This window comes from Chenopodium quinoa, unplaced genomic scaffold, assembly GCF_001683475.1.
Source record: "Chenopodium quinoa cultivar QQ74 unplaced genomic scaffold, ASM168347v1, whole genome shotgun sequence".
NCBI classification, from domain to species: Eukaryota; Viridiplantae; Streptophyta; class Magnoliopsida; order Caryophyllales; family Amaranthaceae; genus Chenopodium; species Chenopodium quinoa.
The window spans coordinates 1,304,698-1,320,185 of NW_018743074.1; the positions used below are offsets into that span (position 1 = coordinate 1,304,698).

Consider the following 15,488-nt stretch of genomic DNA (forward strand, 5'->3'; position numbering starts at 1 on the left):
TATTCACTATACAAGATAAGTAATATTTAAATCAGAACTTATAATACTACGACTATACTTCCCTTAATCATCAAATAAAATAAACATAACCACTAGTAATTCGTCATATGCATAACAATAAAGATAAAGTCTATCATCAAGAAATTCCTACGGGATATATAACATGAATTTAAATGAAAGTGCATTTAACATGAAAAACAACAAAATACAATGCTATAATATAAAGACAATGAATACCAACTATCCATCAAAGTCGTGGTAAACATCATTATGGTAATTATTAACAAAAGTCCATACAAAAATAAACATGTATGCATAATAAAATTAATCATATATATCCACAGAAATGAATAGCGGCAAAACATGGTTGCGATATGCCAACAAACAGTTTATAAGAATTCATGCAATTGCGATAAGTAACAAAAACGCAAATATAATCCTTTACATTTTTATTTTTTATATTTTTTTTTTATTTTTGAAACCTAATCCTTTACATTTATCATAATTAAACTAATTTATCATTATATAAACAAACTAATCCTCCAAAATTAATTCATAAAAGAAAATATATTTACACGGAGTACTTTGATAAAATAATCAAAAACTAAAAAGTAAATAAACTTACATAATAATTGCAATGATTTTAATTCTCTTTGATACTTTTTCTTTTTAAATGCAATTCTCTTGCAAGTTATTTTTGATTTCCAATGATAATGATATATCTTAGCAATGGTACTGATAACGTATTATGAAAATAAAGAGAATGAATGAAAAATAGAGGGAAGGGAGAGAGAATGTAGAATATTATAAAACTGTATTATCATTAATAATCCAATAAAGTAATATATATATATATAGAGAGAGAGAGAGGAAGGCTCATGTAAGAACCCTCCTCTATATAAGAACCCAATCTTATATAAGAATCAATCTCAGCCGTTTATTAGTTATGATTCAACCATCTAAAATGATCCTTTAGTAATGACATTTCTGTAATTCTTCTTTTATGTTCTAAATTTTTTTGCCTACTCCTATGTTCTAATTTTTTTTTTCTTATGCTCTAAATTTAGTCTACTTATGTTCTAAAGCTTTATTTCTTATGTTCTAAATTTTTTCTACCTATGTTCTAAAGTTTTTTTTTTCTATGTTCTAAATATTCTTTTACCTTTTGCCTATGTTTTAAATTCAGTCTACTTATGTTCTAAAGTTTTTTTTTTCCTATGTTCTAAATTTTTACTACCTATGTTCTAAAGTTTTTTTTTTCCTATGTTCTAAATATTCTTTTACCTATGTTCTAAATTTTTTTTTTCCTATGTTCTAAATTTAGTCTACTTATGTTCTAAAGTTTTTTTTTTTTCCAATGTTCTAAATTTAGTCTACTTATGTTCTAAAGTTTTTTTTTTTTTCTTATGTTCTAAATTTAGTCTACTTATTTTCTGCTCATATAACTTAGTGCTAATTTAATTAGTTTTATTGGTTTTTTTTTTCAAAAAAAAACATTTGAAGTTTTTTAGTTATTTATAAAGATAACCTATGTAGAAATTGAACCTACATCCTCTATGCATTTGCATAGTGCTCTTCCAATTGAGATAATAGGTTTTATCATATGTTCTAAATATTATTTGCATATGTTCTAAAATTTATTGCTTAAGCTCTAAATTTTTCAATCTAAGCTCTAAATATATGTATGTTCTAAACTATTTTCCTATGTTCTACATTTTATTGTTTATGTTCTAAAGTTTTATGTCAATGTTCTAAATATATATCCTATATTCAAATGTTTTTGTCTATGTTCTAAATTTATTTCCTATGTTCTAAATTTTTTCCGTATGCTCTAAATTTTATCCTATGTTCAAAATTTTTTCTACCTATTTTCTAATTTTTTTTTTCCGTACGTTCTAAATTTTTTCTATCTATGTTCTAAATTTTTCACCTTATGTTCTAAATTTTTAGTATATGTTCTAAACTTATTTTCTATGCTCTTATTTTTTTTCCCAATATTCTAAATTTTCAATTTTTTTTTCCTATGATCTAATTTTTTTTCCCAATGTTCTAATTTCCTATGTTCTAAAGTTGTTCATATATTCTACACCTATGTTCTAAAGTTTTTTTTTTTCCTATGTTCTAAAGTTTTTTTTTTCCTATGTTCTAAATTTTTTCTACCTATGTTCTAAAGTTTTTTTTTTGTTTCCATATACCCTCCATTCAGGAGAGACCATTCTGGTACACCATTTTAATGCCGATCAGAGCATGGGCTTAAAAAAGTTTAGAATCTTACAGGTTTAAAATCATACAGTTTTTATTTTTTTTTTCTTTTGTATTCTTATCAACTCGAGACTTGGGATTTCCTTACCTATTTAGATGAATTCAAATTACAATAATACTTCATTACTTAACCATTTAACTAGATATGCATGCTCTTCACTCCCTTTTTAGACAAATAATTCACTATGTTGCTTCAGGTCTCAGCTAAAGACACCCATATGGCAAACATGTTGTTGAACTATGTGCCCGTCTAAAGACAAATAATATATGTATGTTCTAAACTATTTTCCTATGTTCTACATTTTATTGTTTATGTTCTAAATTTTTTTGTCCATATTCTAAATATATATATCCTATCTTAAAATTTTTTGTCTATATTCTAAATTTATTTCCTATGCTCTAAATTTTATCCTATGTTATAAATCTTTTCTACCTATTTTCTAATTTTTTTTTTTCCGTACGTTCTAAATTTTTTGTGGGTGATGGAATACATTGCGTTGATATTAACAAAGCAATCTTATCTTTTAATTCTAAAATAGAGAAAGAATTGAAGACTATTGAGACTCAATTGAACATGAAAACGCTCTTTATTGATGCTTATAAAGTCGTTGACTCCGCAATTAACAACCCAAAGAAATATGGTAAGTCCAACTAAAGTTTAGAAGCTAGCTTAGCTTGTGTTGTACGATTTCCTTTTTAATTTGATAAAAATGTGCTATTCTCTCAAAAAATTATTCTCTCCGTCTCTAAGTTGTATATCACATGTCAATTAGGAATACTATAGTTGAAGAAAAATTAACCATGAGTATTAATCATCGAAATATATGCATGTTGATTCACATGAAAAAAAAAAAAAAAAAAAAACCACTAGTGTAGGATTGTATGTATACTTGTCTCAATGTATGTGTAGATTCAAACAATTACGGTTTTATGAGTTTAATTTAATTATGTACACTTAATTTTGTTTTAAAATACATGACAAATGTATGCAATGAAAATTGTACTAAAAACAAAACATGAACTTAAAAAAAAAAAAAAAAAAAAGAAACGATATACATTGTAACCTAACACAAACACACACAATACTCATATTCTTGGACGAGCAAATTAAAATTCGATATGATTCACTAGACCAAGTTAAGCTTAATTAGTATAAATAAGATATAAAATTAAATTATTAACTTTAAATTTTTTCTATCTATGTTCTAAATTTTATCTTATGTTCTATACTTTTTCACCTTATGTTCTAAATTTTTTCACCCTATGTTCTAAATTACTTTCTTGTGTTCTAAATTTTTAGTATATGTTCTAAACTTATTTTTTATGCTCTTATTTTTTTCCCAATGTTCTAATTTCTTATGTTCTAAATTTTTACTATATTGCAAATCATTTTCTTATGTTCCAAATTTATCCTATGTTCTAAAGTTGTTCATATATTCTACACCTATGTTCTAAAGGATTTTTTTTTCCTATGTTCTAAATATTCTTTTACCTATGTTCTAAATTCTTTTGCCTATGTACTAAATTTAGTCTACTTATGTTCTAAAGCTTTTTTTCCCTATGTTCTAAATTTTTACTACCTATGTTCTAAAGTTTTTTTTTTCCAATGTTCTAAATATTCTTTTACCTATGTTCTAATTTTTTTTTTCCTATGTTCTAAATTTAGTCTACTTATGTTCTAAAGTTTTTTTTTTCCTATGTTCTAAATTTTTCCAACCTATGTTTTAAATTTTTTCTACCTATGTTCTAAAGTTTTTTTTCCAATGTTCTAAATATTCTTTTATTTATGTTCTAACCTTTTTTTCCCTATGTTCTAAACTTTTTCCATATGTTCTAAAAGGGATTTCAACCAATCCAAATTCCATCCATTACAACTAAGATTAATTTTTGGCAACTTTAATCATTTGGAAAATTGGAATGCTTTCAGAAGAAAAAACACAAAAACTAGGACCTAAGTTTGAAGAGTTGACTAGCTTTTAGGATATATAAATTATAAAAGCATAAATTGCCTCCAAAGCTAAGTTATCAATACTGACACCAAACCACCAGCATTCTTGGACACCCTCTAGCACCATCCAACTCATCGCCAAAGCCACCTGATTACATCAACATCCTCTCACATCCCCTACAATACCCCACAGAGCACAACCACCACATTTAGGCCGCGGGACGCCAAGTTTAACCACTGCCACTCTATACCATCAAATGACCTACAAGACCCACTACCTTCACCAAGCACAAATTGACAAACCCCTTCACTCACCCTGCAGAGACTATTGCGCACACCTCCTGCACCCTCTCATACCACTATAGACATCTCATGTATTTGGCAGACAGGACTGCTGAAATCATATGAGCACTAGGACAACAAATGTATTTCCTTTTTCCTCTCCGATTAGGGAACCATATAAGTAGACTCATCGTTTAGGAACATTTGAACCAATTTAACATGTAGTTTACAAAGTACAACTATTACACTGCACTTAATTACAAAAATGTGCCCTTCAAATAGCAAAGCTCACTTGCATTTAGGTATTCACTCAACCTATTTATTCAACCTGAAGAATCCATCTCATAAAACAGACCTTAAGACCACAGAAAGGTCAAAAGCTAAACACCCTTACATCCCTCCTCTACTGCCAGAATTAAGTCAAATTTCATCCCAAAGCCTCCATCTTCACATTTTAATTTCTTTTTCTATTTTCCCCAATCTGATTGACTAGAAACCAATAAAAACTTAAAAACCATCAAACCAGCACCACACATAAGACAGCAAGACCATTGCATTAAACAAAAACGTGCTTCAACACCGAAGATGTAGGACGATAATGGAGAAATAACATCCAAGAAACCTGCCCCTATATCAACCAGGTACAAACCCCAAAATAACCCCAGACCCTCCTTACAATTTTTTTTGTAACTCATCAGCCCACTTTCTATACCTATTCACCTAATCATCAGAACTTACTCAATTGCGTTAAAAAAAAAAACCCAGTAATAATCATCAACCAATGTGCTCAGTTGCTCACTTTTACCAATAAAAAATCCCATCATAACATTACCAAAAATCATAATTTCCACCATCCATCATCCTAACTCCTAGATGTCAACTAGCTTACTGACTGAAGTTAAGAGCACATGATTTCAGCACCAACAAAGAACCAACAGCAATTTAAAAAATGGCTCAAAAATCGCCCAACAAAACCACAAACAAATCGCACAAAAAATGGTAAAATGACGAAAAAAAATCAAACAATAATAATCAAGAGTAACACTGAAATTACCTAATATTTCCAGCCTTAAAATCACTGTAGTTTGAACTCTTAAATCGCCGAATTTTGAACCCTAAATTGCCGAAAATAAATGAAAATCAAATCAGAAAAATGCAAAATCGACTTGTCTCATGCGGAATTCATGAATCAAACTTTAAAATCGCATAAATCACATCGCAAAAATCAAATCATAAAAATCGCAAAAAATAAAATCGAAAAAAACAAAATCGAAAAATCTACTTGAACAAAATCGAAAAAAGAACGTACCTAATTTGAGCAATTTAGGTTGTTTATGTAAAATTTGAACAAAAAATTGCAAGAATTTGTGTTCGAATTTGGGATTTGAGGAGAGAGAAAGACAATAGGTTTGAAAGTTTGAGGAGAGAGAAAATTTTGGACGGTGGGTTAGGTGTTTGAGGAAGGGTACTTGTTTTAATCTTAACCGTCCAAAATTACATAATCCTACGGTTGAGATTGGTTCTTATATAAGTAGGGTTTTTATATAAGGAGGGGTTCTTACCGGATCCCTCCCATATATATATATATATATATATATATATATATATTGGTTACTTAGTGATAATGAACCGACACTATTTTACAACATTGGGTCATATTTTGAAACACAACCCAACACTAACTCCAATGAAAATTCCCAAAGAAAGCCCCATCCTCAAAATGGCTATTTTTATTTTTTTAATTTTTTATTCTTTGTGAAAGGATTGATACGAAATACCAAAAACAAAAAAAAGAAAGAAAGTAAAAGAAAAGAACTCACACGTACTTCAGTACGTGGCACTTCTTAAGACCCCCTGAACGCCACGCGTCATTCAGTAAATCTTACCGACGAACCGTAACTCTGAAACCCAATTAAAAACCCGGATTAAGCCAACCGCTTTGTAAACAATAACAGTAACACTGAAACAGAGAAAAAAAAGAGTGAAAAAAAAAAACCCTGCAAAAATGATGAATTTGATTGCCATAAGTTTGATTGCAACTTCAATTGTAGTTTCTGGATTATTCTCTCCAAACCCACAAAACAATGGCGGTAAAGGCGACCAAGTCATCGTCAAGGGTGGCCACAGAGCGGTTGTTGTTGAGTACGGCGACGACGTCGGTGACGGTAACACTAAGGTTTTAATCAAATCATCCCAAGAACATGCCAAAGACCCGGGCCCGGGCCCGGTTGATGAGCAGATATCCAGGGCTGCGGCATCGGTGGCGGGAGTGGCCCAAGATGTGAAGGGGAAGGCCCATGATGTGGTAACGGGCCAGACCGGGCCGCATGGGGCTCGGCCCAGGGAGCTTATATGTGATGCTTATGGGAAGTGTAAGCATAAGATTGCTGGGGTTTGGGGTAAGACGAAGGAGAAGGCTGCCGAGGCCGAGGAGGTGGTGGAGGAAGTTGTGGAGGATGTGGTGGATAAAGCCAAGGGTTTCGCCTCTAAGGCGGGGCGTAAAGCGGAGGAGACTGCGGAGGGTGTTCGAGATGATGTGAAAGCGAAGGCGAGAAGTGCTGGGGAGACTGCTGAGAGAGTGAGGGATAAAGCAGGGGAGAAAGTGAGGGAAACAGGGGAGAAAATGAGAGAAACAGGGGAAAATGTGAGAGAAAAGGCAGAGAAAGTGAAGGGGAAAACAGAAGAAATGGTGGAAGAAACAGGGGAGAAGATTAAGGAGCAGAGCAAGAAGGGGAAGGAAGAGTTTATCGATATCTCGAAGCGAGGGAAGGAAGTGGTGTTTGATGTAATAAGGTATGTTAATGGAGTTGGGTATGTTCTAGTGAAGGAAACAATGAGTACATTGGTGGGTGTGAGTGAGTTACTAGGGATAGCAACTGCATATGGAATGGCAATTTGGGTGACATTTATAAATAGTCATGTATTAGCAGGAGTTTTGCCAAGACAACAGTTTGGGATGGTTCAAAGTAAGATTTATCCAGTTTATTTTAAGGCAATGGTTGGGAGTATTGGGTTGGCATTGCTAGGACATTTGCTAGGGCATCAGGGTAACATGTTTAAGAATAAGGCTCATATGCTTCAGGCTTATAATCTTATGTCTTCTTTGCTGTTTGTTTTGGGCAATTTGCTGTTCTTGGAGCCTCGTGCTACCAAGGTAACACTTCTTAATCTCACTTGGTCTCTTCGTTTCCATTACATGTCTTAATTGTTTGTAATGTGAATTTGATGTATATGATTTGATTGTGCAGGCGATGTTTGAAAGGATGAAGCTAGATAAAGAGGAAGGGAGGGGAAGAGACCGCGTTAGTACGCCTACAAGAGTGATAGACACTGTGGTAAGTGATTCCGCTGGTGCCACTCCAACCACCACCGCCACGACTACAACCACGATTGGCACGACAAAGACTGCACCATCAAAAACCTCAAGATCTGAACAGGATAAAGCCAAGACCAAGCTTGCAGAACTAAATGACAGACTGAAGAAACTCAACTCATTGTCATCTTTCTTGAATATCATGACTTTAATGGGTCTCACTTGGCATCTTGTTTATCTTAGCCAGCGCCTTCGCGCAAACAGCTGTTGAATTTTCTTTCCTAATGAATGAAGTATGCATAGCTTTAGCTTAAGTTAGTCAAGTAACTTTCTGGTAGCTGTGACTTGGAGGATGTCCATATATATGTGTCATTACTTTGTACTTCGTAGATGGTTTTAATTCAAGGATCAGGAATGTATGATGTTGTTTGATTTATAAACTCTAACAAACTTAATGTAGTAGTTTGTGTAGAATAACACTTGTTCTTGGGATTGTAATGCAGTAAACTTTTCAGGATTGATATTTAAAATTGAAGTGAAAGTACGAATAGCAATCTTACATCCTCTGTTATCAACTGATTATTTCTAAAAATGACAAAAATGAATGAAGCAGTTTATATCAAAAGAGCATCTTATTATAGTATGAAATAAAAGATGTCAGTCTGTACATTTAGCTTCAGATAAGAATCCTAAAAATTGCTAGAAATAAAAAATTGTGCAGTACTCGTATAATGTAAGAAAAATTGTACTTCCAATACTCCTTTTATGTCCGTGAAATTTTTTTTGATCCAAATGCCAGAGAGGATCTTAAACCAACTAAAACCAGACTCCAAACATCTTGCCATCGTGAATGATCCAGTTAGCCATTACCATGTCTCGTCCCAACTTAAACCACACTCCTTAGATGAACAATCTAGTTATTATCAGATAAAATCTCACCCAGTCTGGTTCGAACTTAAATCGGGTAACTATAGCATTATTCCAGAAGCTTGAAGTCCTAACGAACTCTGGTAACGGAGGAGGTCAGCTACATAGGTTAAGTTCTTCTCATTTGATGTGATGCCATACTCAGTTGGAACTTCAAATGCTTACATTTTTCCTGTAAAGGGGTTAAAGAAATCATAAATAACCAAACTCCAGATAAGGTATCAGGTTATCATCCACAACAGCTTCCTAATGGCCATAGGAAAATCCTCTATAAAAGGACAAATATAATACAAGTAATATATTTAGGAAATGGTCAACTTTATGTACATAATATTACGCATTTGCCTTTGATATGCTTTGTAAGCAACAAAGATATCAGAAAATTCTTTAAAAAGGGGCTAAATAAGAGGCAGCAGAATCCAAAGAGAGTCCAGGACGCAATAAGCTCTTATATGAAGTCAATACCAACTAAGTTCTTTGTGGACTAACCTACCGAACGATGGGGACATTAAAAGACCTATTCTAGTCCCTGATCTCAGCTGCTAACCACAGTACTTTCAATCTTGAAGAACAATTACCATTTGAGTTATAGAAAGATTAATTACAAAATCAGCAATAGTAGAAACTGAAGATCCTTTTCACCCAAAAAAAAAAAAAAAAAAGAAACTGAAGAAGCTTAAGTGATAAGAGCTCTTTCTTGGCCTGGGAGCTTGGGAGTCATACTATGAAGTATCATTTTTCCACTGTAAGTATATTAAGAGGGGCAGGGTAGGGTACACCGTACACATAAGCACACATGGCACACATAAGCACTACAATATCAACATTATCCATATGCCTTTAAAGAGGCACGACCTTTTAGCAGGGTAGAGGTTTCAAACGTATGCAGGTTTTGCCTATCGATAACACAAGCTATTCTAATTTGACCCTCAGATTATTACGCAACTACACTTTAATGCTATACTTCTAAACAAACCAGAAATGCAACAGCATAATAACTTTTTAATTTATACCATAAGAAAAATACTCATATTGACTTTGTTATTCCATTCAACTCTTTGATTTAGCATTTTGAGGAGCATGGATAGATTAGGTCCCTATGATCTATGAAGGTCTTGCACAAAAAATTGATGCTACGGAATATATTCAATGCAAAAAAGAAATAAACAACAATAAAAGTGTTCAATTCGCACCTCAAACCCTGTTCCACAACGCTCCCATGACAAGCAGCAGTAAGAACTCCGAAAAGATGATGCGATCAGGGGAAAGTATGTTCTTTAGTCAGTTTGAACAAATTCAAAACCTTATATTGCATCCACGCTGTGAATGACTTGAGATCATCGTGTACACAATATAACACTTATCTGCTTTGCTCTTCACATGAGACACATGAGGTTAATGCTCTCCATATTAGCCACTGTCATCACAGATGCCCAAGAAAAATATCTTGCTTGGAAGTTGTGTTAAAAAAATTCAATGCAACATCAACAGATCTGAACAACCAAAAAAGCTTCATATGTAATTATATCTTGGATGTCGCCTTGTCCACGTGGGGATGAGCTTGTTTAGGAAAAACAATCTAAGGCAATTGTCATAATCTAGAGAGTAGAGGTACACAATCCTGCCTCGGTGATGGCTCCACACCGTTAAAGAGTATGATTTGCTGGTGTACATCCTTGAGGGACTTCACAATGTCATGAGGATTTCCAGCTTGACAGAAATTGTTTCACCAAGCTATCTTATAATGCTATTATCATTATGCACTACACTATTCTCCACACCAATTTACAAGAATTCATCCAATACAAATGAGATATACAAAAATACCCTGTAATTTTCTTCAGACCACACTAATACTTCTTATATATGACATCAAAGAGCCTTCTCCTTATAAAACAGCACATTTCGATTCAGTATCACATTAATCCATAAGTATCATCGGGGAGCAAATGAAGCAGTGATACCATCAGGAAGACCAATACCCTGAGCCCAGATCTTAGACTCCAAGTAATACTTAGATATCCAACCGGCAACTTGACCCATATCTGGCCTTCTGCCAGGATCCTCTTGCACACACCCTAATGCCACCCGAGCTAACCCCTCTGCCACCTCAACTGGATACGAATCTCTCAACCTCCTATCAATCCACTGCCTCAATTTCCCAGCTCCATCCCCCACCACTTCTCTTGCTGTTTCGATTAATGAAACCTTCCGAAAAATGCCCTTGTCTGAATCAACATGAACCTTCATAGGCTCTTCCCCAGACAATATCTCTAACAGCACCACCCCGAAAGCAAAAACATCCGACTTCAACGTGGGAATCCCTGTTGTCTGAAACTCAGGCGACATATACCCTCTCGTCCCCACAAACTTCCCCACCGCGCTACCCACCCGTTTAAGAACCTGAAAATCCAAAGTCTCATCATCTTCCTCCATGATTGCCTCAGGAACCTCCCCACACAATTGGGCAGTCCCAAAATGGCAAATCTTAGCAACTAAAGCAGGTTCCTCAGATACAACAATTGAGCTACTTTTAATGTGATTATGAACAAACCCACTTTTAAATCCAGCAGAATTATGCATATAATCCAACCCATCAGCAATCCCAGCAATAATTTGAACACGGGAAATCCAATTCGACAAAACAGTAAAATTAGGGTTTCTAGGGTTTCTCAAACAATCATTCAAACTAGCACCAGAAATAAACTCATAAACAAGATAAATACAATTCCCACTAACAGAAGCTCCATTAAGCTTAACCAAGCTAGCATGATGAGACTTACAGAGGAGAGAGAGTTTTCGTCGGAGCTCCGAATTATCAATGGGTCGCCGAAGTTTTCGCTGCGTAACAACTGATTGTTTCTTATTAATTACACACTTCCAAGAGGTTGAAGAAGATGAAGATGAAAAGGGTTTTAGCAGAAAATTCTTGGTAGCAGATCGAATTTCAGAAAGATCATAAATATGAGGATTTTCTGGGAGTGAATCTTTGAGACTAGATAATGAATTTTTGCTTGAAATTGAGGATGATTTTGAGTTGAATTCATTGCTTCTGCTTTTACTTTGGCTTCTGCTTCTGCTTGAAGGAGAATTAATATCAGAAGGGGTAAAATTCTGGGTAGATTTTCTGGGTTTAATGATTTCAGAGTTCTTAGATTTTGATCGGAACATAGAGAAACACATAGATAAAAATCTGGGGATTTTATTTTATGAAGCTTCAGAATTATGAAATTTTAAAATGGGTAGTATGAAAATTTTGGGATTTGGTGAATGGAATTGAATTTTTGACATTAAAATATACATGAAAGTTTGAAGATTGAATAAAAACAGAGGAACAAAGTAGGAGAAGTTGGTCAAACATTCCTGTGACAAAAGAAAGAAGGAAACTTGGAAGAAACTTTCTAATTATAGCATGGGGTTGTGAGATGACTCATGTTTTGTTTGATTAATGTTTGGAGGCCTAATTTTTGAGGGTTTACTAAATAGTGGATGACAGAAGATGATTATTTTGATACAAGTGATACTTAAATCTTACGAAATATTTTTAAAGGATTAAATTAAATGTGTCAAAAATTGTTTAAGTGAAATATGTTGGAGATTTAAAGATTAATAATAATACAATAAGAAAAAAGGTTTAGTACGAGTAGTTTAATAAAATAAAAGGCAATGTGAGATGAACAAAATCATACGAATTACTCCTTCCGTCCAAGATTATCTGAGATGTTGAGTTGTTGGGATGGGCACATAGTTTAAAGAAAACTCTGAGTAAGATCATTTAATACATTTGTTTAATATAAAATGATTTTTTTTTTAATTTTTTAGTGGGTCATGGAAGAATGGAAAAGTAGAGGAAATAATTTTTTAATTAGTATTCTATGCTATATTTAGTAACATGTCAGTTTTTTTTTTTTTAAGACGAACGAAATGGGAACTCTATCAGTAATTCTGAGACTGAGGGAGTAGTTATAAATGAGTAGTTAATTGTAAAAAAAAAGGAAAGTAATGCATTTAAAAAGAGCTACAGTACTCTATATAATATAAAGAGTGGTGTACTTTAAAGTACGTTAGTAGTAGTTAAATTCGTGTGTTGCTCATATTATATGCATAATAATTTATTATTTTTTTTTTTAGAGAAAGCTAGCTTGCATTAATCAAATAGATAGGTTGTCCATGAGTACATAAGGAGTGACATCTCTAGGGCAAGAGTTTTCCCAGATTTGTTCAACTCCAAACGGAACAAGCTTAGCTAAGGAATGAGCAACACTATTGCACTCCTGTTTTACATGAGACCAAATAACAGCATTAAAAGACGTACATAAATGAAATATATCGGTCAAAACTGTGTCAAGATCAACTGAGTAACGAGCCCCTTTGGATAAACGGTCAATGACTAGCTTGTAATCGGATTCAACAATGATATCTCTGTGGCTGGCAGCTAGCTTTAGAGCTCTAAGGATCCCTTTAGCTTCCGCAATTTCCGGGGGGGCAGTGAGCCTTCATCATCCTTCGAGTTGCAGCCCAGATGACATGCCCTTCGTGATCTCTCGCAACAATGCCCAAACCAACCCAACCTTCCTCTGATAAAGATGCATCAGTGTTTATCTTAACGAAATCGTTTGGGGGAGCAAGCCATTTGTTGGGGCTGTGGGTGGGAAGGGGCGAGATAGTTTTGTAGACACGAGCATTATATTTGTCATAATCGTCTACATATCGAAGTACACGCTGGGTAATAATTTCATTTGGTGTTATTTTGTTGTCAAAAACCTTGCGGTTTCTTTCCCCCCATATACACCAAGCCAGGAACATACCCCATTGTATTATCTTCTTATCAAGCAATTTCCAACTTACAACCAAGTCACAAAAGGAAGGAGTTGCACTCCAATCTGCCATCTGATCACATTCGCATAGAGCCTACAGATCTTTGACTCTGGGACAGCCTACAAAGGCGTGTTCCACAGTTTCCAGGCTAGACCCACACCATGGGCACATTGCATTATCAATCATATGCCTATGGAGGAGTAAACTTCGAGTGGGTAGTGTACCTGAGCAGAGACGCCAGAAGAAGTGCTTCACCTTGGGAGTTACCTTAGCTTTCCAAATCTCTACCCAAGCTTGATGGAAAGTGTCAAAATCTCCACCTTTGCCAAGCATATAAGCAGATTTGACCGTGTACATTCCAGTCATTGAAAAAGCCCAACATAACTCATGTTCTTGATCTGTTTCGCTGATAGGAATAGCCAGTATGTTGCGTTTATCTCTGTCATTAAAACAGCTTTCGATGACATCCCCCCGCCATTCTCTTTTGTCTTCGTCAATAATGTCACACACCCTGTGCAGGTTTGCTGAAGCCGTACTTGATAGGAAACGACCCTCTGAGTCAGCAATCCAAGGGTCGCTCCAAAGGTTTATGTTTCGACCATTGCCCACCCTCCAAATCACACCTTCCTTAACAAGGGCCTTTGCCGACCATATGCTTCGCCAAGAGTGACTCCCTGCCAAACCAAGAGAAGAGTCAAGAAAATCAGTGTTAGGATAATACTTTGCCTTGAAGACTCGCTCAAGGAGAGAGTTTGGAGCCCTGATAAGGCGCCAAGCTTGTTTCCCTAGTAGCGCCTCATTAAACACGGCCAAATCCCTGAAACCCATGCCCCCTAAACATTTTAAGGTGCACATGGATTTCCAGTTTCTCCAGTGAATTTTCCTGTTCCCCTCTGATGAGCCCCACCAAAATCTGGCCATGGCGGATTGAATGTGTGTGATCACAGAACTCGGAAGCTTATAGACCCCCATCAAATATGTAGGGATTGCCTGGATTACCGATTTGAGAAGTATCTCTTTTCCTGCTTTGGAGAGTAGTTTTTCCTTCCACCCCTGTAATTTCTTCCAGATTTTGTCAACTAAAGCCCCAAACACAGCCTTCTTTGACCGTCCCACAAGTGTAGGGATTCCCAGATATCTTTCATGTCTGTCAACCTGTCTCATGTTAAGAATACTCATCAACTCTTTCCTTCGGTCAGCTTCAACTCCTGTACTAAAGGACACCTCCGACTTTTTATAGTTAATTTTCTGTCCAGATGCCTGTTCATATTGGTTGAGTACATCAACTACCGCTTGGCATTCCTGTCGAGTTGCCCTGGTAAAAAGTAAGCTGTCATCGGCGAAAATAAGATGGGATATAACTGGCCCCTTTCGGCTTGCTTTTGCTCCATGAATTTTCCTCTCTCTGGTTTTATTCTGTAACATACTAGAGAAAACATCAGCGACCAAAACAAAGAGGTACGATGATAGAGGATCTCCTTGCCGGAGTCCTCTAGAAGGGGTCACCGTACCACAAACCTCTCCATTTATCACAAAAGAGTAGGAAACCGAGGATACGCACTCCATCACCAAGTTTACCCATCGTCCATCAAACCCCATAGTAAGTAGGAATCGTCGTAGAAAACCCCATTCTACCCGATCATAAGCTTTGCTCATATCAAGTTTCAGAGCTATGACACCCTTCCTCCCCTTACTCCTCGTCTTCATAGTATGGAACAATTCGAGAGCAATTAAGGCATTGTCTGTAATTAGCCGGCCAGGGACAAAAGCACTCTGATTTTCCGAAACAATTTCAGGGAGAATATTTTTTAGTCTCATCACAATTGCTTTTGATACAAGCTTATAAAGAACATTACAAAGTGCAATGGGTCTATATTCGGCCGTGGTGGTAGGTTTGTTTACCTTTGGAATTAGCACAATATTGGTATTATTTACACG

At 35.1% G+C, this 15,488-nt stretch overlaps 2 protein-coding genes across 2 annotated transcripts; one reads left to right on the forward strand and one right to left on the reverse strand.

The window, feature by feature from the left end:
- Window positions 1–6,106: 6,106 nt before the first annotated feature.
- LOC110731618 lies at window positions 6,107–8,322 on the forward strand. Its single transcript, XM_021911490.1, has 2 exons — window positions 6,107–7,646; window positions 7,741–8,322. Exons 1-2 carry the CDS (start codon window positions 6,498–6,500, stop codon window positions 8,074–8,076), a joined length of 1,485 nt encoding a protein of 494 aa, XP_021767182.1. The 5' UTR covers window positions 6,107–6,497; the 3' UTR covers window positions 8,077–8,322.
- Window positions 8,323–8,418: 96 nt separating this feature from the next.
- Window positions 8,419–12,411, reverse strand: LOC110731619 (lysM domain receptor-like kinase 3). The gene is made up of 2 exons (XM_021911492.1): window positions 9,926–12,411; window positions 8,419–8,904 (listed from the first exon to the last, which is right to left on the reverse strand). Exon 1 carries the CDS (start codon window positions 11,913–11,915, stop codon window positions 10,668–10,670), a length of 1,248 nt encoding a protein of 415 aa, XP_021767184.1. The 5' UTR covers window positions 11,916–12,411; the 3' UTR covers window positions 8,419–8,904; window positions 9,926–10,667.
- Window positions 12,412–15,488: the final 3,077 nt, after the last annotated feature.

Excerpts from the sequence above, each read along its gene's own strand:
- LOC110731619 (XM_021911492.1), bottom strand. The coding sequence starts at position 11,915 with ATGTGTTTCTCTATGTTCCGATCAAAATCTAAGAACTCTGAAATCATT.
- LOC110731618 (XM_021911490.1), top strand. The coding sequence starts at position 6,498 with ATGATGAATTTGATTGCCATAAGTTTGATTGCAACTTCAATTGTAGTT. Across the intron at positions 7,647-7,740 it reads TGGAGCCTCGTGCTACCAAG|GCGATGTTTGAAAGGATGAA; the intron begins GTAACACTTCTT and ends TTGATTGTGCAG.